This window comes from Oncorhynchus keta, chromosome 32, assembly GCF_023373465.1.
Source record: "Oncorhynchus keta strain PuntledgeMale-10-30-2019 chromosome 32, Oket_V2, whole genome shotgun sequence".
NCBI lineage: Eukaryota > Metazoa > Chordata > Actinopteri > Salmoniformes > Salmonidae > Oncorhynchus > Oncorhynchus keta.
Window position 1 is genome coordinate 16,806,314 of NC_068452.1, and position 22,403 is coordinate 16,828,716.

The following is a 22,403-nucleotide window of genomic DNA, read 5'->3' on the forward strand; positions in this document are numbered from 1 at the left end:
TAATTTGCTAGTAACAGACAACACTCATGTTCTGACAATCTCTGAAACTCACTTAGATAATACATTTGATGACACAGTGGTTGCAATGCACGGTTATAAGATCTACAGAGAAGACTGAAATGCCAAAGGTGGATGTGTAGCTGTTTATGTTCAGAACCACATTCCTGTAAAGCTTAGAGAGGATCTCACGTTAAATACTGTTGAAATAATATGACGACATGTTCATCTGCCTCCCATAAAGCCCATTCTGGTGGGATGCTGCAAAAGACCACCAAGTCGTAACAGTCTGGATAACATGTATGAAATGCTTGACAACGTATGTGATATCAATAGAGAGGTATATTTTCACTCAAGAGAACGTTTCAAACTGGTAACTAGTGCCTGCAACCTGGTTCAGGTTATCAATCAACCGACACGGGTAGTTACAAACAGAACAGGATTGAAATCATCAACATGTATTTATCACATCTTTACCAGTACTGCATACATTTGTTTTAAAGTAGTATCCAAATCCATCGGACGATGTGATCACAATATAGTAGCCATATTTAGGACAACCAAAAGATCCAAAGGCGGGGCCTAATACAGTGCTTAACAGGTCATACAATACGTTTTGTAGCGTTTCCTATGTTGTTGATTGAAATACTAACTGTTGGTTCGTGATGTGAAATGAGGAGCAACCAGACCTGCCTTAATTTTGCTAGACCCTAGAAAAAAAAGAGAGAATGAATGAAACCGAAACAGTTCTGTCTGGTGCAGACACAAAACAGAAAACAATCACCCACAAAACACAGGTGGGAAAAAAGGCTGCCTAAGTATGATTCTCAATCAGAGACAACGAACGACAACTGCATCTGAATGAGCACCATACTAAGGCCAAACACATCGTTTGTGTCGTGTCAAAAGACACAGGTGGGAAAAGCCTACCTACGTATGATTCTCAATCAGAGACAAGGAAAGACAACTGCATCTGATTGAACACCATACTAGGCCAAACACATAAACACTTTAAAATAAAAGAGAGCTGCACACTGTAGGAGCTCAGATGCAAAAATATAATTTCCAACGTTTCGACAGCCAAACTGTCTTCATCAGGGTATAATCCCAAACACTGCGGGATGACTCGTTTGTGTAGTGTCAAAGGACACAGGTGTCTGTAATCGTGGCCAAGAGTGGCCTAATATCATTGGTTAATTATCAAATATTATTAATGTCATACAAAGAACAGCATACAAACAACAAATAAACACATAAACACAACATAGAAAAAATAACATAGACTACCCACCCCAACTCACGCCCTGACCATACTAAAACAAAGACATAACAAAGGAACTAATTTCAGAACGTGACACCTGCCTTATCTCAGCTGACTGGTCACCTTTGCAACACCCATCCGTGTTCCTTCCAGTTCTCTGCTGCCAATGAGTGGAATTATTTGCTAAAATCACTGAAGCTGGAGTCTTATTTCTCCCTCTCTAACTTTAAGCATCAGCTGTCAGAGCAGCTTACCGATCACTGTAGCTGTACACAGCCAATCTGTAAATAGCAAACCAAACTACCTCATCCCCATATTATTACTTACCCTCTTGCTCTTTTGCACCCCAGTATCTCTACTTGCACATCATCATCTGCACGTCTATCACTCCATTGTTAATGCTAAATTGTAATTATTTCGCCTCTATGGCCTGTTTATTGCCTTATCTCCCATACTCTTCTACATTTGCACACACTGCACATAGATATTTATATTGTGTTATTGACTGTACGTTTGTTTATGTGTAACTCTGTGTTGTTGTTTTTGTCGCACTGCTTTGCTTTATCTTGGCAGTGTCGCAGTTGTAAATGATAACTTGTTCTCAACTGGCCTACCTGGTTAAATAAAGGTGAAATAGAAAAGAACTACATAAAATCACACCTTGGACTTGGATACAGAATGAGCACTCAGATTACCAATATTTAAAAGTATTTTTTATTTTAGTAACTTAACATTTGATGAAGAGCAACAAAAGGCACGATTTTCAAATAGATAAATAGATTCATAAATAGGCCTACATCAATAAATAACCTTGATAAATAAATAAATAAATATATAAGTAGGCCTACATCAATAAATAACGTTGATAAATAAATAAATATATAAATAGGCCTACTTCAATAAATAACGTTGATAAATAAATAAATACATTTATAATATTGCTGTTTGACATTGCACATTGCATGATTGTGGAATAGAAGGCTTTAAAAATCAGGCACAATTGTAAAACAAATTAGTAAAAAAAGATCTGCAAGTTCAAATTCATGTTCTGTTGGACCACAGAAGGCTGTCAGAGGTGTGTTTCAGAATGAATTCAAGGGTGTACAGGAGCTCTTTTCGAACCACTTCCCAGGCGCAGTAACTGAAATTCTGTGAAAATAAAAATAAATGGTTAGGGCAATGTAGGGTAATATTATCCTATGTAGAGATATTATCAAAACAATGTGTCTATTTGTTTTCAACCTATATCCTACCTTTTCTTTTAAAACTGCTGCAATGTTCCCAAAGTATGTCTTCAGGCCCTCTGCCCTGATGGGATAATCACTTGTATCCACACTGCTCATCTGCCAGAAAGGAAGAAAGAGGCAGGCGATGAATAATAATTAAAATGCATCCATTATAGTGTATCTGCTTGTACTCTACTTTTTATTTTAGGACATCCGCGATGTTCCTAAAGTAGGTATTCAGCACCTTTGCCCTGACTAGATAATCACGTTTATCCACACTCCCCATAATCTGACACAATAATAAAATAATTAAAATGTCACCATACCACACTTAAACAGTTAAGCTATCTGTATTGGCCTAGGTAGGTACTCACACACTCGCTCTCTTCAATCTGACGGTAGATAATGTTCTGAAAATACTCCAACTTCTGTTGGTCCCACATTGTCGGCAGTTCGTCAGTTCCGAACAATGTGTCGATGTTCTTCAATGTCTCGTAAATTGCCTTAGCAGCACTGCTGCTCAACTGAAACGGACAATAACAATAATTTCAATTAACATAAATGGCCGTGTAAAGTGTTCTACTTTCTAATCCCAACGGTTGCAAATACTCTTTCATGCTGTAAAGAACTCTTGAATATGCTCGCTCGCCCTTACCTGTGGCGCCCCGGAGGTTGCAAATGAGGTGGCTGGGAATGCCATGAAGACATTCTCTTGCAGGCACTCCAGAGGAAAATGACCCCCCTGAAAGAAAGAGACAACACATTTCTCACGTTGAGCTCTTCAGTTAAACATAGTTGGAGAATACATCTCAAAACAAAAGTAAATAAAAAAATGTACCATGTCTCTCAGTAGGTTGTGGGTTGTTCGCACCAGCTGTCCTTGTAGCTGGCAAGGCATGGGCATCGAGAACACTTGCACGAGGCAGAGGAAGGCGCTCATCCAAGTGATAGTCTGAATTGCCATTCTTATGGTAGTTAGATGATCTGCAACAGATGGTCATTGTTAGTTGAATATAATCCTGAAAATAATTAATTAATTGAAGCCTGAATCAATGATCAAATGATAGCATGTTGTTGACTTACCTGTTGGCAGTATATTGCAAAATTCCTCCAGTCAGAATTTGGTTTGTGTTCTGATCCCATATCTGCGGATTGTCTTAAATAGTGAGGATTGAATGGATGTACAAAAAGTGAAAGGGTGTCTCTCTAAATTAAGTGTTGAAATGAATGAATTTGGGAAAGTTTTGCCTCGTGAACCGCAAGACCGGATTTCTCTTTTCGTGTGCTCCACTTCCCTCTCATCATGTTTCGAGTTTTCCTTCATAGGAGGAACATTGTCCTAAGTATGTTCAAAAAATGAACTCATAGGCTTAAAGGAGAAGGAGAAGGAGAGAGAGAGGGAGAGGGGGAGAGAGAGAGAGAATCGACCCCTTAACTTTACAATGAATGCAGTAGACCTCTATATGTTTTTATAAACACGATTATTAAACTAATATCACTTTTATGGACTAAGGGAAGGCCTTCTACCATGTTTGTTTGTTAATCACAAAACTGCTATTTTATTGTTTGTTTCTCTCGGTGTGTGTGTGTGTGTGTGTGTGTGTGTGTGTGTGTGTGTGTGTGTGTGTGTGTGTGTGTGTGTGTGTGTGTGTGTGTGTGTGTGTGTGTGTGTGTGTGTGTGTGTGTGTGTGTGTGCGTGCGTGCGTGCGTGCGAGTGTATGTGACAGAGGGAGCGAGAGATGCTGATTTGATATTGATCTCGTTCTGTTTGCATCTTCTGTCTCTAATCCCATTCATGTCGATACATTTCAATTAAACTGTTGATAATAACTGATGATCAAATACAAATCAACCAGCATTTTATGACGTCTGTATCTGAAGAATCAGGCTAACATTACCATTTGACTATTTATTACCGACGAGAGACTATATAAACTAAAGTGCTCTGTTGTGGTAACATTATCGTAAGATTAGTAGAAAAATACCTAAATCCCAATTCCTAACAACACTTAGTTTCATCGTCTTGGATATGCTGAGATAAAGGGGCAATTTCTGTGATTTCTACATCCAATTTTGGACTTTTAAATGAATGATAGACAGGATACCTATTGACTCTTGGAGAATAAATAACTTTTAAAGGCCTAATGTGCTCAGTTTACCGCTCTTACCTCAAAATAACCCAAAATGTACTTTTTTTATGACATTGTTTGAAACAATATACATCTAAACAAACACTGTGTAACTTGAAAATGTATTTGAAACTATAATGTTGATCTCTTGGATGGTCATTACTTGAATCAATAGCTCTCTGACAGCGGTTACTTTTCTCGAACCAGAATACTGGTTGAGTGACCACTATGGTGTTTAATTTAACTGTAGATTGCCTATAAACAACTAAATGCATGAAAGCCTGAATGGATGAATAAATGGATGACTGAATATATAAATGAATGAAGAAAAAAACAATGTAATAATAGATGCATGTATTTTGTCAATTAATAGAATAAACAAATATTACAAAGCCTTCACAAATAAATAAAACAGTCAGTCAGTAAAAATATCATCCATCTATCTATTAGTCAGCCTAAAAGGACATCCAATCTCCAATGATGATTATGAGGTTGTCCATCAGATCGCTTCTTCCTCACCGCTTGACTCTGCAGTCGACTTCGTCACAGCTTGACCATGGTGTCAAGGAATTTTTTTAACTGCACCAGTTTGTAGCGAAGCTCCTCTCCCACGATCTCACGTGCTCATACGCTGTGTTCCTGGAGAGCATATCATATATATATATATATATATGTGTATTTTAGGTCTTCACTCAACTCAACCACAGCAGGTGCATTGCCAAGGCATCATATGACACAACGAAGGCGCTTGGAAGTTCCCAGTTTCATATGTGATTTGAGGCAGCGAAATGCATCCTATTTGTGGTGGTTTAGAATTTGCTCAGATTAATGTAGCCTCTATTCGAGAGCATTTGATATTGGACCCACCCAGTGGCGACCGGTTTTCCAACCGTAACCCACCTGTTTTGAGCCCCATATGTTTAACTACAACAACAAAATGATTAGCCGTAACAGCCGAAAATGTACATTTGTTTAACTTTTTTTGTTGTTGCCTGTTTTACTTGTTATTTTGGCATCAATACGTTTCACATATCAGTTTGTAAAGAATGTAGAAAAACAACAATATTGATTGAGTTAATAAAGCTGCATACAAACATGGTCTCTTTTTTGCTTTCTTGAGTAAGACAAGTTATCATCGAATATTTTCAGATCGTTCATTGTCTGCTTATATGCCCCGTTTTTAATCCTTCGGTTCTGACTTGGTGTACAGGGAAAACACTGTGAAGAAGGTTGAATGATTCCCTTGATAAGCCCCAATTTTCAACGGGTGATTCTTAACTATGCTATTGTGAAATGAATCATGAAAAACGTAAAGATAGTGAACAGTTTTTATACCTGTCTATGCAAAGAATTACATTGGAGCAATGCATTTCGTGATAACAGAATACACTGTGCACCTTTGCATTCTATTAGGCGAATATTACTTCTAATACGTTATTGATTGTGGAACACAATTTCATAGATCGGTTGGAACCGTAGAATTAGCAATTCTAATAATGTAATACTATCTCCATGGTTGGAACGGAATTTGTATAGGTGCTCAAAGTACACTGTTCAAAACAAGCCAGCCCTGTCCAGTGATAAAACACACTTAATTGAAAAAATGCATTTGAATATATCTACATTTTGAGAAGATACATTTGACTTGTTTTAATGGCTTTCCTTTATGGATTAGTAGGCTATTGTAATGGTTTTCTAATGGTGAAGGAGAGTCGGACCAAACTGCAGCATGGATATTGCGATCCATGTTTAATCAAATAAACGTAACACGAATCAATACAAAAAACACTACAAAACAATAAACGAAACGAAAACCGAAAACAGCCTATACTTGTGTCAACTAACACATCACAAGGACATCAAGACACTCAGGACAATCACCCACAACACAACCAAAGAATATGGCTGCCTCAATATGGTTCCCAATCAGAGACAAAGATAAACACCTGCCTCTGATTGAGAACCACTTTAGACAGCCATAGACTTACCTAGAACACCCCACTAAGCTACAATCCCACTACATACAAAAACCCATGTCACACCCTGGCCTGACCAAATAAATGAAGAGAAACACAAAATACTTCAACCAGGGCGTGCCAGCTATAGGACTACTTGTACTGCCATCCGTGCATATGTCCTGAGCGTGTTTAATACAAATCTTAATGTCCGCTATGGGGGTGCCACAAGGTTCAATTCTTAGGCTGACTCTTTTCTATGAATATATCAATGATGTAGCTCTTGCTGCTGATGATTCTCTGATCCACCTCTACACAGACGACACCATTCTGTAGACATCTAGCCCTTCTTTGGACACTGTGCTAACAAACCTCCAAACAAGCTTCAACGCAATACAACACTGCTTCCGTGGCCTCCAACTGCTTTTAATTGCTAGTAAAACTAAGTACATGCTCTTCCATCGATTGCTGCCGCACCCTCTTGCATTAATAGCAACACAACTCTGGACGGTTTTGACTTAGAATATGTGAAACAACTACAAATACCTAGGTGTCTGGTTAGCCTGTAAACTCTCCTTCCAGACTCACATTAAGCATCTCCAACCCAAAATTAAATCTAGAATCGGCGTCCTACTTCACAACAAAGCCTCCATCACCCATGCCACCAAACATACCCTCGTAAAACTGACTATCCTACCTATCCTTGACTTCGGCGATGTCATTTACTAAATATCCTCCTACACTCTACTTAGCAAACTGGATGTAGTCTATCACAGCGCCATCCGTTTTGTCACCAAAACCCCATATACTACCCACCACTGCGACCTGTATGCTCTCGTTGGCTGGCCCTCACTACATATTCGTTGCCAAACCCACTGGCTCCAGGTTATCTATACGTTTTTGCTTGGTAAAGTCCCGCCTTATCCCAGATCACTGGTCACCACAGCAACACCCACCCTGAGCACGGCCTCCAGCAGGTATATGCAGGTATATTTCACTCGTCATCCCCAAAGCCAACATTTGCTTGAGCCGCCATTCCTTCCAGTTCTGTGCTGCCAATGACTGGAATTAATTGCAAAAATCACTGAAGCTGGAGACACATGTCTCCCTCTCTAACTTTAAGCATCAGCTGTCAGAGCAGCTTACCGATCACTTTAGCTGTGTACACAGCCAATCTGTAAATAGCAAACCAAACTACCTCATCCCCATATTATTACTTACCCTCTTGCTCTTTTGCACCCCAGTATCTCTACTTGCACATCATCATCTGCACGTCTATCACTCCATTGTTAATGCTAAATTGTAATTGTTTCGCCTCTATGGCCTGTTTATTGCCTTATCTCCCATACTCTTCTACATTTGCACACACTGCACATAGATTTTTCTATTGTGTTATTGACTGTACGTTTGTTTATGTGTAACTCTGTGTTGTTGTTTTTGTCGCACTGCTTTGCTTTATTTTGCCAGTGTCGCAGTTGTAAATGATAACTTGTTCTCAACTGGCCTACCTGGTTAAATAAAGGTGAAATAGAAAAGAACTACATAAAATCACACCTTGGACTTGGATACAGAATGAGCACTCAGATTACCAATATTTAAAAGTATTTTTTATTTTATTAACTTAACATTTGACGAAGAGCAACAAAAGGCACGATTTTCAAATAGAAAAATAGATTCATAAATAGGCCTACATCAATAAATAACCTTGATAAATAAATAAATAAATATATAAGTAGGCCTACATCAATAAATAACGTTGATAAATAAATGAATAAATATATAAGTAGGCCTACATCAATAAATAACCTTGATAAATAAATAAATACATTTATAATATTGCTGTTTGACATTGCACATTGCATGATTGTAGAATAGAAGGCTTTAAAAATCAGGCACAATTGTAAAACAAATTAGTAAAAAAAGATCTGCAAGTTCAAATTCATGTTCTGTTGGACCACAGAAGGCTGTCAGAGGTGTGTTTCAGAATGAATTCAAGGGTGTACAGGAGCTCTTTTCGAACCACTTCCCAGGCGCAGTAACTGAAATTCTGTGAAAATAAAAATAAATGGTTAGGGCAATGTAGAGTAATATTATCCTATGTAGAGATATTATCAAAACAATGTGTCTATTTGTTTTCAACCTATATCCTACCTTTTCTTTTAAAACTGCTGCAATGTTCCCAAAGTATGTCTTCAGGCCCTCTGCCCTGATGGGATAATCACTTGTATCCACACTGCTCATCTGCCAGAAAGGAAGAAAGAGGCAGGCGATGAATAATAATTTAAATGCATCCATTATAGTGTATCTGCTTGTACCCTACTTTTTATTTTAGGACATCCGCGATGTTCCTAAAGTAGGTATTCAGCACCTTTGCCCCGACTAGATAATCACGTTTATCCACACTCCCCATCATCTGACACAATAATAAAATAATTCAAATGTCACCATACCACACTTAAACAGTTAAGCTATCTGTATTGGCCTAGGTAGGTACTCACACACTCGCTCTCTTCAATCTGACGGTAGATAATGTTCTGAAAATACTCCAACTTCTGTTGGTCCCACATTGTCGGCAGTTCGTCAGTTCCGAACAATGTGTCGATGTTCTTCAATGTCTCGTAAATTGCCTTAGCAGCACTGCTGCTCAACTGAAACGGACAATAACAATAATTTCAATTAACATAAATGGCCGTGTAAAGTGTTCTACTTTCTAATCCCAACGGTTGCAAATACTCTTTCATGCTGTAAAGAACTCTTGAATATGCTCGCTCGCCCTTACCTGTGGCGCCCCGGAGGTTGCAAATGAGGTGGCTGGGAATGCCATGAAGACATTCTCTTGCAGGCACTCCAGAGGAAAATGACCCCCCTGAAAGAAAGAGACAACACATTTCTCACGTTGAGCTCTTCAGTTAAACATAGTTGGAGAATACATCTCAAAACAAAAGTAAATAAAAAAATGTACCATGTCTCTCAGTAGGTTGTGGGTTGTTCGCACCAGCTGTCCTTGTAGCTGGCAAGGCATGGGCATCGAGAACACTTGCACGAGGCAGAGGAAGGCGCTCATCCAAGTGATAGTCTGAATTGCCATTCTTATGGTAGTTAGATGATCTGCAACAGATGGTCATTGTTAGTTGAATATAATCCTGAAAATAATTAATTAATTGAAGCCTGAATCAATGATCAAATGATAGCATGTTGTTGACTTACCTGTTGCCAGTATATTGCAAAATTCCTCCAGTCAGAATTTGGTTTGTGTTCTGATCCCATATCTGCGGATTGTCTTAAATAGTGAGGATTGAATGGATGTACAAAAAGTGAAAGGGTGTCTCTCTAAATTAAGTGTTGAAATGAATGAATTTGGGAAAGTTTTGCCTCGTGAACCGCAAGACCGGATTTCTCTTTTCGTGTGCTCCACTTCCCTCTCATCATGTTTCGAGTTTTCCTTCATAGGAGGAACATTGTCCTAAGTATGTTTAAAAAATGAAGTCATAGGCTCAAAGGAGAAGGAGAAGGAGAGAGAGAGGGAGAGAGAGAGAGAATCGACCCCTTAACTTTACAATGAATGCAGTAGACCTCTATATGTTTTTATAAACACGATTATTAAACTAATAGCCTTTTATGGACTAAGGGAAGGCCTTCTACCATGTTTGTTTGTTAATCATAAAACTGCTATTTTATTGTTTGTTTGTTTCTCTCGGTGTGTGTGTGTGTGTGTGTGTGTGTGTGTGTGTGTGTGTGTGTGTGTGTGTGTGTGTGTGTGTGTCTGCGTGCGTGCGTGCGTGCGTGCGTGCGAGTGTATGTGACAGAGGGAGCGAGAGATAGTGATTTAATATTGATCTCGTTCTGTTTGCATCTTCTATCTCTAATCCCATTCATGTCGATACATTTCAATTAAACTGTTGACAATAACTGATGATCAAATACAAATCAACCAGCATTTTATGACATCTGTATCTGAAGAATCAGACTAACATTACCATTTGACTATTTATTACCGACGAGAGACTATATAAACTAATGTGCTCTGTTGTGGTAACATTATCGTAAGATTAGTAGAAAAATACCTAAATCCTAATTCCTAACAACACTTAGTTTCATCGTCTTGGATATGCTGAGATAAAGGGGCAATTTCTGCGATTTCTACATCCAATTTTGGACTTTTAAATGAATGATAGACAGGATACCTATTGACTCTTGGAGAATAAATAACTTTTAAAGGCCTAATGTGCTCAGTTTACCGCTCTTACCTCAAAATAACCCAACATGTACTTTTTTATGACATTGTTTGAAACAATATACATCTAAACAAACACCGTGTAACTTGAAAATGTATTTGAAACTATAATGTTGATCTCTTGGATGGTCATTACTTGAATCAATAGCTCTCTGACAGCGGTTACTTTTCTCGAACCAGAATAGTGGTTGAGTGACCACTATGGTGTTTAATTTAACTGTAGATTGCCTATAAACAACTAAATGCATGAAAGCCTGAATGGATGAATAAATGGATGACTGAATATATAAATGAATGAAGAAAAAAACAATGTAATAATAGATGCATGTCTTTTGTCAATTAATAGAATAAAAAAATATTACAAAGCCTTCACAAATAAATAAAACAGTCAGTCAGTAAAAATATCATCCATCTATCTATTAGTCAGCCTCAAGGACATCCAATCTCCAATGATGATTATGAGGTTGTCCATCAGATCGCTTCTTCCTCACCGCTTGACTCTGCAGTCGACTTCGTCACAGCTTGACCATGGTGTCAAGGATTTTTTTTAACTGCACCAGTTTGTAGCGAAGCTCCTCTCCCACGATCTCACGTGCTCATACGCTGTGTTCCTGGAGCGCATACAAGACATGCATTTTTTTCAGTCAACTCAACCACAACAGGTGCTGCGCCAACGCATCCGACGACACACAAAAACGGCGCTTGGAAGTTCCAAGTTTCAGCGAAATTCCTCCGATTTGTGGTGATCTAGAACTTTTCCTCCGATTAATTTAGCCTATTTTCGAGTGCATTTGATATTGAAAACCTTCTGTTTCAAGATTGTGTTCAGCTTGATGAAGTTTTCAGAGACCCTTTGCCTGAAGTCACTGACCCTCCATCTCCAGAGGATGCACCAACACCACACCCGACCTGAAGACAATATAAAATGGTTGTGAGTGAATTAGTTCCGTCTTAAGAAAAGTACAGAAAAAAAATATATCGCTTAGAATAAATCACAAAATAAAGACCTATGCCAATTATTGTCTGCCCCCCAAATATAACTTAGGCTACAACTTACGCATCCCTCAAATTTCTTAACTTAACTAGGTCATCTGTTTTTGAACGGGTTCAGTGTTTCTTTGTTCCATGTGAAAGGAGTCAGGCTGTTAAATAAGTGGGACATATATTCCAAAGACTCTAATGCAACCACAGAGACGTCCTCGCTCTGTATAATAGAAAACATCGTTTTAGACATGAGGATGTCTCATAAATTCCATGGTTAAACTTCCAATTGATCATTTTGGAATGGAAAAAAATCAAACTCTGTAGTTTATTCTATCCAAATCTTGCTACATGATACACTTCAGTATCTTACCTGTGTGTTCTTGTAAACATGCTCTGGAAACATGCTCTCGACTTTTCTTTACGGAAACAGAACTGGAAATTGTCAACCCTGAAATAAAGTCATATCAATATCAAAAAGTGAACTGTATTGGAATAGTATCCACAAATGAAACATTGTGGTACAGAGAGTGAAGGCATTGGTTATATAAAAACGTCCCATAATAAAATACAATAAATTGAGGTCTAATAATGAGATATATTGAGCATCAAATTGTACACATCAAATAGTGGACAGGTGCAAAAATGTGTGTGCTAGTGCATGAATTGCGTCCACCTGCACAGATCGGATGCTGCGGTGTATAAGCAGAACAGAACAGAGTCAGGTAGATACTCAACCATTTAAAGGCGAGCATGAATATTTGAATTTTCCGTCGTTCGTAGAGACGAGCAGGCCTGCAAGAATAAACCAATTTACCAATGTGTTGTGATAACATTATCGTAGGTAAAACACGTCGGTAAAACACGGTACAGCTTCCAAATGTAGTTAAAACTAGCCCATAACTTTAATCTCGTAGATGGACATTCCTTTCATCCTTAGTTATTTGACAATGATTACTTTTCTCCAACCCCAATCCTCAGCTATTGAGAAAAATAGCGGTTCATTGACCGTTTTGGTGTTGTTTGAACAGCAGACTGCTCCTTTAAAAAAGTCAGTCTATAAACAAATGAATGCATGAAAGAATGAAAGGATGAATGACTGAATATATAAACGAATTAATAAAAATGATGAGAGAATAATTATTTGATTTGATTATAAAGGAATAACTTCATCGCCTTCACATGTCAGTCAACCATGTTTATAAATAAATCATTCAGTCAGTAAATATATCAGCTGTCAATCTATTAGCCGGGATCAGAAACATGTCACATGTCTCCAATGATGATTATGTGGTTTTCCAACAGACCTCTTCTTCCTCATGGCTTGACTCTGATGTCGAGGAATTTCTTGAACTGCACCAGGTTGTCGCGAACCTCCACTCGCGTGATCTCCCATGCGCATGCGCTGTGTTCCTGGAGAGCATATTATATATAGATATATATGTATTTTATGTCTTCACTCCACTCAACCACAGCAGGTGCGCTGCCAAGGCGTCCTATGACACCACAAAGGCGCTTGGAAGTTCCCAGTTTCATATGTGATTTGAGGCAGCGAAATGCATCCTATTTGTGGTGATTTAGAATTTGCTCAGATGAATGTAGCCTCTATTCGAGACCGGTTTTCCAACCGTACCCCACCTGTTTTGAGCCCCATATGTTTAACTACAACAACAAAAAGATTAGCCGTAACAGCAGAAAATGTACATTTGTTTACCTTTTTTTTGTTGTTGCCTGTTTTACTTGTTATTTTGGCATCAATAAGTTTCACATATCAGTTTGTAAAGAATGTAGAAAAACAACAATAATGATTGAGTTAATAAAGCTGCATACAAACATGGCCTCTTTTTTGCTTTCTTGAGTAAGACAAGTTATCATCGAATATTTTCAGATCGTTCATTGTCTGCTTATATTCCCCTTTTTGTAATCCTTCGGTTCTGACTTGGTGTACAGGGAAAACACTGTGAAGAAGGTTGAATGATTCCCTTGATAAGCCCCAATTTTCAACGGGTGATTCTTAATTATGCTATTGTGAAATGAATCATGAAAAACGTAAAGACAGTGAACAGTTTTCATACATGTCTATACAAAGAATTACATTGGAGCAATGCATTTCGTGATAACAGAATACACTGTGCACCTTTGCATTCTATTAGGCGAATATTAATTCTTATACGTTATTGAATGTGGAACACAATTTCATAGATGGGTTGAAACCGTAGAATTAGCAATTCTAATAATGTAATACTATCTCCATGGTTGGAACGGAAGTTGTATAGGTGCTCAAAGTACACTGTTCAAAACAGGCCAGCTCTGTCCAAAACAGGCCAGCCCTGTCCAGTGATAAAACACACTTAATTGAAAAAAGGCATTTGAATATATCTACATTTTGAGAAGATACATTTGACTTGTTTTAATGTCTTTCCTTTATGGATTAGTAGGCTATAGGACTAATTGTACTGCCATCCGTGCATATGTCCTGAGCGTGTTTAATACAAATCTTAATGTCCGCTATGGGGGTGCCATAAGGTTAAATTCTAAGGCTGACTCTTTTCTATGAATATATCAATGATGTAGCTCTTGCTGCTGATGATTCTCTGATCCACCTCTACACAGACGACACCATTCTGTAGACATCTAGCCCTTCTTTGGACACTGTGCTAACAAACCTCCAAACGAGCTTCAACGCCATACAACACTCCTTCCGTGGCCTCCCAACTGCTTTTAATTGCTAGTAAAACTAAGTGCATGCTCTTCCATCGATTGTTGCCGCTGCCTCTTGCATTAATAGCAACACGATTCTGGACGGTTTTGACTTAGAATATGTGAAACAACTACAAATACCTAGGTGTCTGGTTAGCCTGTAAACTCTCCTTCCAGACTCACATTAAGCATCTCCAACCCAAAATTAAATCTAGATTCGGCGTCCTACTTCACAACAAAGCCTCCATCACCCATGCCACCAAACATACCCTCATAAAACTGACTATCCTACCAATCCTTGACTTCGGCGATGTCATTTACTAAATATCCTCCTACATTCTACTTAGCAAACTGGATGTAGTCTATCACAGCGCCATCCGTTTTGTCACCAAAGCCCCATATACTACCCATCACTGCGACCTGTATGCTCTCGTTGGCTGGCCCTCACTACATATTCGTTGCCAGACCCACTGGCTCCAGGTTATCTATACGTTTTTGCTCGGTAAAGTCCCGCCTTATCCCAGATCACTGGTCACCATAGTAACACCCACCCTGAGCACGGCCTCCAGCAGGTATATGCAGGTATATTTCACTGGTCATCCCCAAAGCCAACATTTGCTTGAGCCGCCATTCCTTCCAGTTCTCTGCTGCCAATGACTGGAATTAATTGCAAAAATCACTGAAGCTGAAGACACATGTCTCCCTCTCTAACTTTAAGCATCAGCTGTCAGAGCAGCTTACCGATCACTGAAGCTGTACACAGCCAATATGTAAATAGCAAACCAAACTAACTCATCCCCATATTATTACTTACCTTCTTGCTCTTTTGCACCCCAGTATCTCTACTTGCACATCATCATCTGCACGTCTATCACTCCATTGTTAATGCTAATTTGTAATTATTTCGCCTCCATGGCCTGTTTATTGCCTTATCTCCCATACTCTTCTACATTTGCACACACTGCACATAGATTTTTCTATTGTGTTATTGACTGTACGTTTGTTTATGTGTAACTCTGTGTTGTTGTTTTTGTCGCACTGCTTTGCTTTATTTTGCCAGTGTCGCAGTTGTAAATGATAACTTGTTCTCAACTGGCCTACCTGGTTAAATAAAGGTGAAATATAAAATAACTACATAAATAACTACCTTGGACTTGGATACAGAATGAGCACTCAGATTACCAATATTTAAAAGTATTTTTTATTTTAGTAACTTAACATTTGATGAAGAGCAACAAAAGGCACGATTTTCAAATAGATAAATAGATTCATAAATAGGCCTACATCAATAAATAACCTTGATAAATAAATAAATAAATATATAAGTAGGCCTACATCAATAAATAGCGTTGATAAATAAATAAATATATAAGTAGGCCTACATCAATAAATAACGTTGATAAATAAATAAATACATTTATAATATTGCTGTTTGACATTGCACATTGCATGATTGTAGAATAGAAGGCTTTAAAAATCAGGCACAATTGTTAAACAAATTAGTAAAAAAAGATCTGCAAGTTCAAATTCATGTTCTGTTGGACCACAGAAGGCTGTCAGAGGTGTGTTTCAGAATGAATTCAAGGGTGTACAGGAGCTCTTTTCGAACCACTTCCCAGGCGCAGTAACTGAAATTCTGTGAAAATAAAAATAAATGGTTAGGGCAATGTAGAGTAATATTATCCTATGTAGGGATATTATCAAAACAATGTGTCTATTTGTTTTCAACCTATATCCTACCTTTTCTTTTAAAACTGCTGCAATGTTCACAAAGTATGTCTTCAGGCCCTCTGCCCTGATGGGATAATCACTTGTATCCACACTGCTCATCTGCCAGAAAGGAAGAAAGAGGCAGGCGATGAATAATAATTAAAATGCATCCATTATAGTGCATTTGCTTGTACCCTACTTTTTATTTTAGGACAGCCGCGATGTTCCTAAAGTAGGTATTCAGCACCTTTGCCCTGACCAGATAATCACGTTTATCCACACTCCCCATCATCTGACACAATAATAAAATAATTAAAATGTCACCATACCACACTTAAACAGTTAAGCTATCTGTATTGGCCTAGGTAGGTACTCACACACTCGCTCTCTTCAATCTGACGGTAGATAATGTTCTGAAAATACTCCAACTTCTGTTGGTCCCACATTGTCGGCAGTTCGTCAGTTCCGAACAATGTGTCGATGTTCTTCAATGTCTCGTAAATAGCCTTAGCAGCACTGCTGCTCAACTGAAACGGACAATAACAATAATTGCAATTAACATAAATGGCCGTGTAAAGTGTTCTACTTTCTAATCCCAACGGTTGCAAATACTCTTTCATGCTGTAAAGAACTCTTGAATATGCTCGCTCGCCCTTACCTGTGGCGCCCCGGAGGTTGCAAATGAGGTGGCTGGGAATGCCATGAAGACATTCTCTTGCAGGCACTCCAGAGGAAAATGACCCCCCTGAAAGAAAGAGACAACACATTTCTCATGTTGAGCTCTTCAGTTAAACATAGTTGGAGAATACATCTCAAAACAAAAGTAAATAAAAAAATGTACCATGTCTCTCAGTAGGTTGTGGGTTGTTCGCACCAGCTGTCCTTGTAGCTGTGGGCAAGGCATGGGCATCGAGAACACTTGCACGAGGCAGAGGAAGGCGCTCATCCAAGTGATAGTCTGAATTGCCATTCTTATGGTAGTTAGATGATCTGCAACAGATGGTCATTGTTAGTTGAATATAATCCTGAAAATAATTAATTAATTGAAGCCTGAATCAATGATCAAATGATAGCATGTTGTTGACTTACCTGTTGCCAGTATATTGCAAAATTCCTCCAGTCAGAATTTGGTTTGTGTTCTGATCCCATATCTGCGGATTGTCTTAAATAGTGAGGATTGAATGGATGTACAAAAAGTGAAAGGGTGTCTCTCTAAATTAAGTGTTGAAATGAATGAATTTGGGAAAGTTTTGCCTCGTGAACCGCAAGACCGGATTTCTCCTTTCGTGTGCTCCACTTCCCTCTCATCATGTTTCGAGTTTTCCTTCATAGGAGGAACATTGTCCTAAGTATGTTAAAAAAATGAACTCATAGGCTTAAAGGAGAAGGAGAAGGAGAAGGAGAGAGAGGGAGAGGGGGAGAGAGAGAGAGAATCGACCCCTTAACTTTACAATGAATGCAGTAGACCTCTATATGTTTTTATAAACACGATTATTAAACTAATATCACTTTTATGGACTAAGGGAAGGCCTTCTACCATGTTTGTTTGTTAATCACAAAACTGCTATTTTATTGTTTGTTTGTTTCTCTCGGTGTGTGTGTGTGTGTGTGTGTGTGTGTGTGTGTGTGTGTGTGTCTGCGTGCGTGCGTGCGTGCGTGCGTGCGTGCGTGCGTGCGAGTGTATGTGACAGAGGGAGCGAGAGATAATATAATAATAATAATAATATATGCCATTTAGCTGACGCTTTTATGACTTACAGTCATGTGACGTAGACTACCCTGGCGTTACAAGCGCCATGCTCTACCAACTGAGCCACAGAAGGACCACAGATGCTGATTTAATATTGATCTCGTTCTGTTTGCATCTTCTATCTCTAATCCCATTCATGTCGATACATTTCAATTAAACTGTTGACAATAACTGATGATCAAATACAAATCAACCAGCATTTTATGACGTCTGTATCTGAAGAATCAGGCTAACATTACCATTTGACTATTTATTACCGACGAGAGACTATATAAACTAATGTGCTCTGTTGTGGTAACATTATCGTAAGATTAGTAGAAAAATACCTAAATCCTAATTCCTAACAACACTTAGTTTCATCGTCTTGGATATGCTGAGATAAAGGGGCAATTTCTGCGATTTCTACATCCAATTTTGGACTTTTAAATGAATGATAGACAGGATACCTATTGACTCTTGGAGAATAAATAACTTTTAAAGGCCTAATGTGCTCAGTTTACCTCTCTTACCTCAAAATAACCCAAAATGTACTTTTTTATGACATTGTTTGAAACAATATACATCTAAACAAACACTGTGTAACTTGAAAATGTATTTGAAACTATAATGTTGATCTCTTGGATGGTCATTACTTGAATCAATAGCTCTCTGACAGCGGTTACTTTTCTCGAACCAGAATAGTGGTTGAGTGACCACTATGGTGTTTAATTTAACTGTAGATTGCCTATAAACAACTAAATGCATGAAAGCCTGAATGGATGAATGAATTGATGACTGAATATATAAATGAATGAAGAAAAAAAACAATGTAATAATAGATGCATGTATTTTGTCAATTAATAGAATAAAAAAATATTACAAAGCCTTCACAAATAAATAAAACAGTCAGTCAGTAAAAATATCATCCATCTATCTATTAGCCAGCCTCAAGGACACCCAATCTCCAATGATGATTATGAGGTTGTCCATCAGATCGCTTCTTCCTCACCGCTTGACTCTGCAGTCGACTTCGTCACAGCTTGACCATGGTGTCAAGGAATTTTTTTAACTGCACCAGTTTGTAGCGAAGCTCCTCTCCCACGATCTCACGTGCTCATACGCTGTGTTCCTGGAGCGCATACAAGACATGCATTTTTTTCAGTCAACTCAACCACAACAGGTGCTGCGCCAACGCATCCGACGACACACAAAAACGGCGCTTGGAAGTTCCAAGTTTCAGCGAAATTCCTCCGATTTGTGGTGATCTAGAACTTTTCCTCCGATTAATTTAGCCTATTTTCGAGTGCATTTGATATTGTAAACCTTCTGTTTCAAGATTGTGTTCAGCTTGATGAAATACGTTTTCAGAGACCCTTTGCCTGAAGTCACTGACCCTCCATCTCCAGAGGATGCACCAACACCACACCCGACCTGAAGACAATATAAAATGGTTGTGAGTGAATTAGTTCCGTCTAAAGAAAAATACAGAAAAAAATATAGCGCTTAGATTAAATCACAAAATAAAGACCTATGCCAATTATTGTCTGCCCCCCAAATATAATTTAGGCTACAACTTACGCATCCCTCCAATTTCTTAACTTAACTAGGTCATCTGTTTTTGAACAGGTTCAGTGTTTCTTTGTTCCATGTGAAAGGAGTCAGGCTGTTAAATAATTGGGTCATATATTCCAAAGACTCTAATGCAACCACAGAGACGTCCTCGCTCTGTATAATAGAAAACATCGTTTTAGACATGAGGATGTCTCATAAATTCCATGGTCAAACTTCCAATTGATCATTTTGAAATGGAAAAAAATCAAACTCTGTAGTTTATTCTATCCAAATCTTGCTACATGATACACTTCAGTATCTTACCTGTGTGTTCTTGTAAACATGCTCTGGAAACATGCTCTCGACTTTTCTTTACGGAAACAGAACTGGAAATTGTCAACCCTGAAATAAAGTCATATCAATATCAAAACGTGAACTGTATTGGAATAGTATGCACAAATGAAACATTGTGGTACAGAGAGTGAAGGCATTGGTTATATAAAACGTCCCATAATAAAATACAATAAATTGAGGTCTAATAATGAGATATATTGAGCATCAAATTGTACACATCAAATAGTGGACAGGTGCAAAAATGTGTGTGCTAGTGCATGAATTGCGTCCACCTGCACAGATCGGATGCTGCGGTGTATAAGCAGAACAGAACAGAGTCAGGTAGATACTCAACCATTTAAAGGCGAGCATGAATATTTGAATTTTTCCTCGTTCGTAGAGACGAGCAGGCCTGCAAGAATAAACCAATTTACCAATGTGTTGTGATAACATTATCGTAGGTAAAACACGTCGGTAAAACACTGTACAGCTTCCAAATGTAGTTAAAACTAGCCCATAACTTTAATCTCGTAGATGGACATTCCTTTCATCCTTAGTTCTTTGACAATGATTACTTTTCTCCAACCCCAATCCTCAGCTATTGAGAAAAATAGCGGTTCATTGACCGTTTTGGTGTTGTTTGAACAGCAGACTGCTCCTTTAAAAAAGTCAGTCTATAAACAAATGAATGCATGAAAGAATGAAAGGATGAATGACTGAATATATTAACGAATTAATAAAAATGATGAGAGAATAATTATTTGATTTGATTATAAAGGAATAACTTCATAGCCTCCACATATACATGTCAGTCAACCATGTTTATAAAGAAATGATTCAGTCAGTAAATATATCAGCTGTCAATCTATTAGCCGGGATCAGAAACATGTCACATGTCTCCAATGATGATTATGTGGTTTTCCAACAGACCTCTTCTTCCTCATGGCTTGACTCTGATGTCGAGGAATTTCTTGAACTTCACCAGGTTGTCGCGAACCTCCACTCGCGTGATCTCCCATGCGCATGCGTTGTGTTCCTGGAGAGCATATTATATATATATATGTGTATTTTATGTCTTCACTCCACTCAACCACAGCAGGTGCGCTGCCAAGGCGTCCTATGACACCACAAAGGCGCTTGGAAGTTCCCAGTTTCATATGTGATTTGAGGCAGCGAAATGCATCCTATTTGTGGTGATTTAGAATTTGCTCAGATGAATGTAGCCTCTATTCGAGACCGGTTTTCCAACCGTACCCCACCTGTTTTGAGCCCCATATGTTTAACTACAACAACAAAAAGATTAGCCGTAACAGCAGAAAATGTACATTTGTTTACCTTTTTTTTGTTGTTGCCTGTTTTACTTGTTATTTTGGCATCAATAAGTTTCACATATCAGTTTGTAAAGAATGTAGAAAAACAACAATAATGATTGAGTTAATAAAGCTGCATACAAACATGGTCTCTTTTTTGCTTTCTTGAGTAAGACAAGTTATCATCGAATATTTTCAGATCGTTCATTGTCTGCTTATATTCCCCTTTTTGTAATCCTTCGGTTCTGACTTGGTGTACAGGGAAAACACTGTGAAGAAGGTTGAATGATTCCCTTGATAAGCCCCAATTTTCAACGGGTGATTCTTAATTATGCTATTGTGAAATGAATCATGAAAAACGTAAAGACAGTGAACAGTTTTCATACATGTCTATACAAAGAATTACATTGGAGCAATGCATTTCGTGATAACAGAATACACTGTGCACCTTTGCATTCTATTAGGCGAATATTACTTCTAATACGTTATTGATTGTGGAACACAATTTCATAGATGGGTTGGAACCGTAGAATTAGCAATTCTAATAATGTAATACTATATCCATGGTTGGAACGGAAGTTGTATAGGTGCTCAAAGTACACTGTTCAAAACAGGCCAGCTCTGTCCAAAACAGGCCAGCCCTGTCCAGTGATAAAACACACTTAATTGAAAAAAGGCATTTGAATATATCTACATTTTGAGAAGATACATTTGACTTGTTTTAATGTCTTTCCTTTATGGATTAGTAGGCTATAGGACTAATTGTACTGCCATCCGTGCATATGTCCTGAGCGTGTTTAATACACATCTTAATGTCCGCTATGGGGGTGCCATAAGGTTAAATTCTAAGGCTGACTCTTTTCTATGAATATATCAATGATGTAGCTCTTGCTGCTGATGATTCTCTGATCCACCTCTACACAGACGACACCATTCTGTAGACATCTAGCCCTTCTTTGGACACTGTGCTAACAAACCTCCAAACGAGCTTCAACGCCATACAACACTCCTTCCGTGGCCTCCCAACTGCTTTTAATTGCTAGTAAAACTAAGTGCATGCTCTTCCATCGATTGCTGCCGCTGCCTCTTGCATTAATAGCAACACGATTCTGGACGGTTTTGACTTAGAATATGTGAAACAACTACAAATACCTAGGTGTCTGGTTAGCCTGTAAACTCTCCTTCCAGACTCACATTAAGCATCTCCAACCCAAAATTAAATCTAGAATCGGCGTCCTACTTCACAACAAAGCCTCCATCACCCATGCCACCAAACATACCCTCATA

At 38.4% G+C, this 22,403-nt stretch overlaps 3 protein-coding genes across 3 annotated transcripts; all 3 read right to left on the reverse strand.

Moving 5' to 3' along the window:
* Positions 1–2,166: 2,166 nt before the first annotated feature.
* LOC127914472 (interferon beta-like) lies at positions 2,167–3,459 on the reverse strand. Its single transcript, XM_052490709.1, has 5 exons — positions 3,323–3,459; positions 3,140–3,226; positions 2,859–3,008; positions 2,512–2,601; positions 2,167–2,407 (listed from the first exon to the last, which is right to left on the reverse strand). Exons 1-5 carry the CDS (start codon positions 3,446–3,448, stop codon positions 2,300–2,302), a joined length of 561 nt encoding a protein of 186 aa, XP_052346669.1. The 5' UTR covers positions 3,449–3,459; the 3' UTR covers positions 2,167–2,299.
* Positions 3,460–8,358: 4,899 nt separating this feature from the next.
* Positions 8,359–9,667, reverse strand: LOC118380665 (interferon beta-like). Its single transcript, XM_052490710.1, has 5 exons — positions 9,531–9,667; positions 9,348–9,434; positions 9,067–9,216; positions 8,720–8,809; positions 8,359–8,615 (listed from the first exon to the last, which is right to left on the reverse strand). The coding sequence occupies exons 1-5, from the start codon at positions 9,654–9,656 to the stop codon at positions 8,508–8,510; spliced, it is 561 nt and encodes a 186-aa protein (XP_052346670.1). The 5' UTR covers positions 9,657–9,667; the 3' UTR covers positions 8,359–8,507.
* Positions 9,668–15,787: 6,120 nt separating this feature from the next.
* LOC127914469 (interferon beta-like) lies at positions 15,788–17,163 on the reverse strand. The gene is made up of 5 exons (XM_052490704.1): positions 17,035–17,163; positions 16,852–16,938; positions 16,571–16,720; positions 16,224–16,313; positions 15,788–16,119 (listed from the first exon to the last, which is right to left on the reverse strand). The coding sequence occupies exons 1-5, from the start codon at positions 17,161–17,163 to the stop codon at positions 16,012–16,014; spliced, it is 564 nt and encodes a 187-aa protein (XP_052346664.1). The 3' UTR covers positions 15,788–16,011.
* Positions 17,164–22,403: the final 5,240 nt, after the last annotated feature.

What these genes read in the sequence shown, in the direction of transcription:
- LOC127914472 (XM_052490709.1), bottom strand. Translation starts at nt 3,448, where the DNA reads ATGGCAATTCAGACTATCACTTGGATGAGCGCCTTCCTCTGCCTCGTG. An exon ending in ACAACCTACTGAGAGACATG is followed by an intron (nt 3,227 to 3,322) that starts GTACATTTTTTT and finishes TCTTTCTTTCAG; the next exon opens with GGGGGTCATTTTCCTCTGGA. An exon ending in AGATTGAAGAGAGCGAGTGT is followed by an intron (nt 2,602 to 2,858) that starts GTGAGTACCTAC and finishes CCTTTCTGGCAG; the next exon opens with ATGAGCAGTGTGGATACAAG.
- LOC127914469 (XM_052490704.1), bottom strand. Translation starts at nt 17,163, where the DNA reads ATGGCAATTCAGACTATCACTTGGATGAGCGCCTTCCTCTGCCTCGTG. An exon ending in CAACCTCCGGGGCGCCACAG is followed by an intron (nt 16,721 to 16,851) that starts GTAAGGGCGAGC and finishes TGTCCGTTTCAG; the next exon opens with TTGAGCAGCAGTGCTGCTAA. An exon ending in CAGCAGTTTTAAAAGAAAAG is followed by an intron (nt 16,120 to 16,223) that starts GTAGGATATAGG and finishes TTATTTTCACAG; the next exon opens with AATTTCAGTTACTGCGCCTG.
- LOC118380665 (XM_052490710.1), bottom strand. Translation starts at nt 9,656, where the DNA reads ATGGCAATTCAGACTATCACTTGGATGAGCGCCTTCCTCTGCCTCGTG. An exon ending in ACAACCTACTGAGAGACATG is followed by an intron (nt 9,435 to 9,530) that starts GTACATTTTTTT and finishes TCTTTCTTTCAG; the next exon opens with GGGGGTCATTTTCCTCTGGA. An exon ending in CAACCTCCGGGGCGCCACAG is followed by an intron (nt 9,217 to 9,347) that starts GTAAGGGCGAGC and finishes TGTCCGTTTCAG; the next exon opens with TTGAGCAGCAGTGCTGCTAA.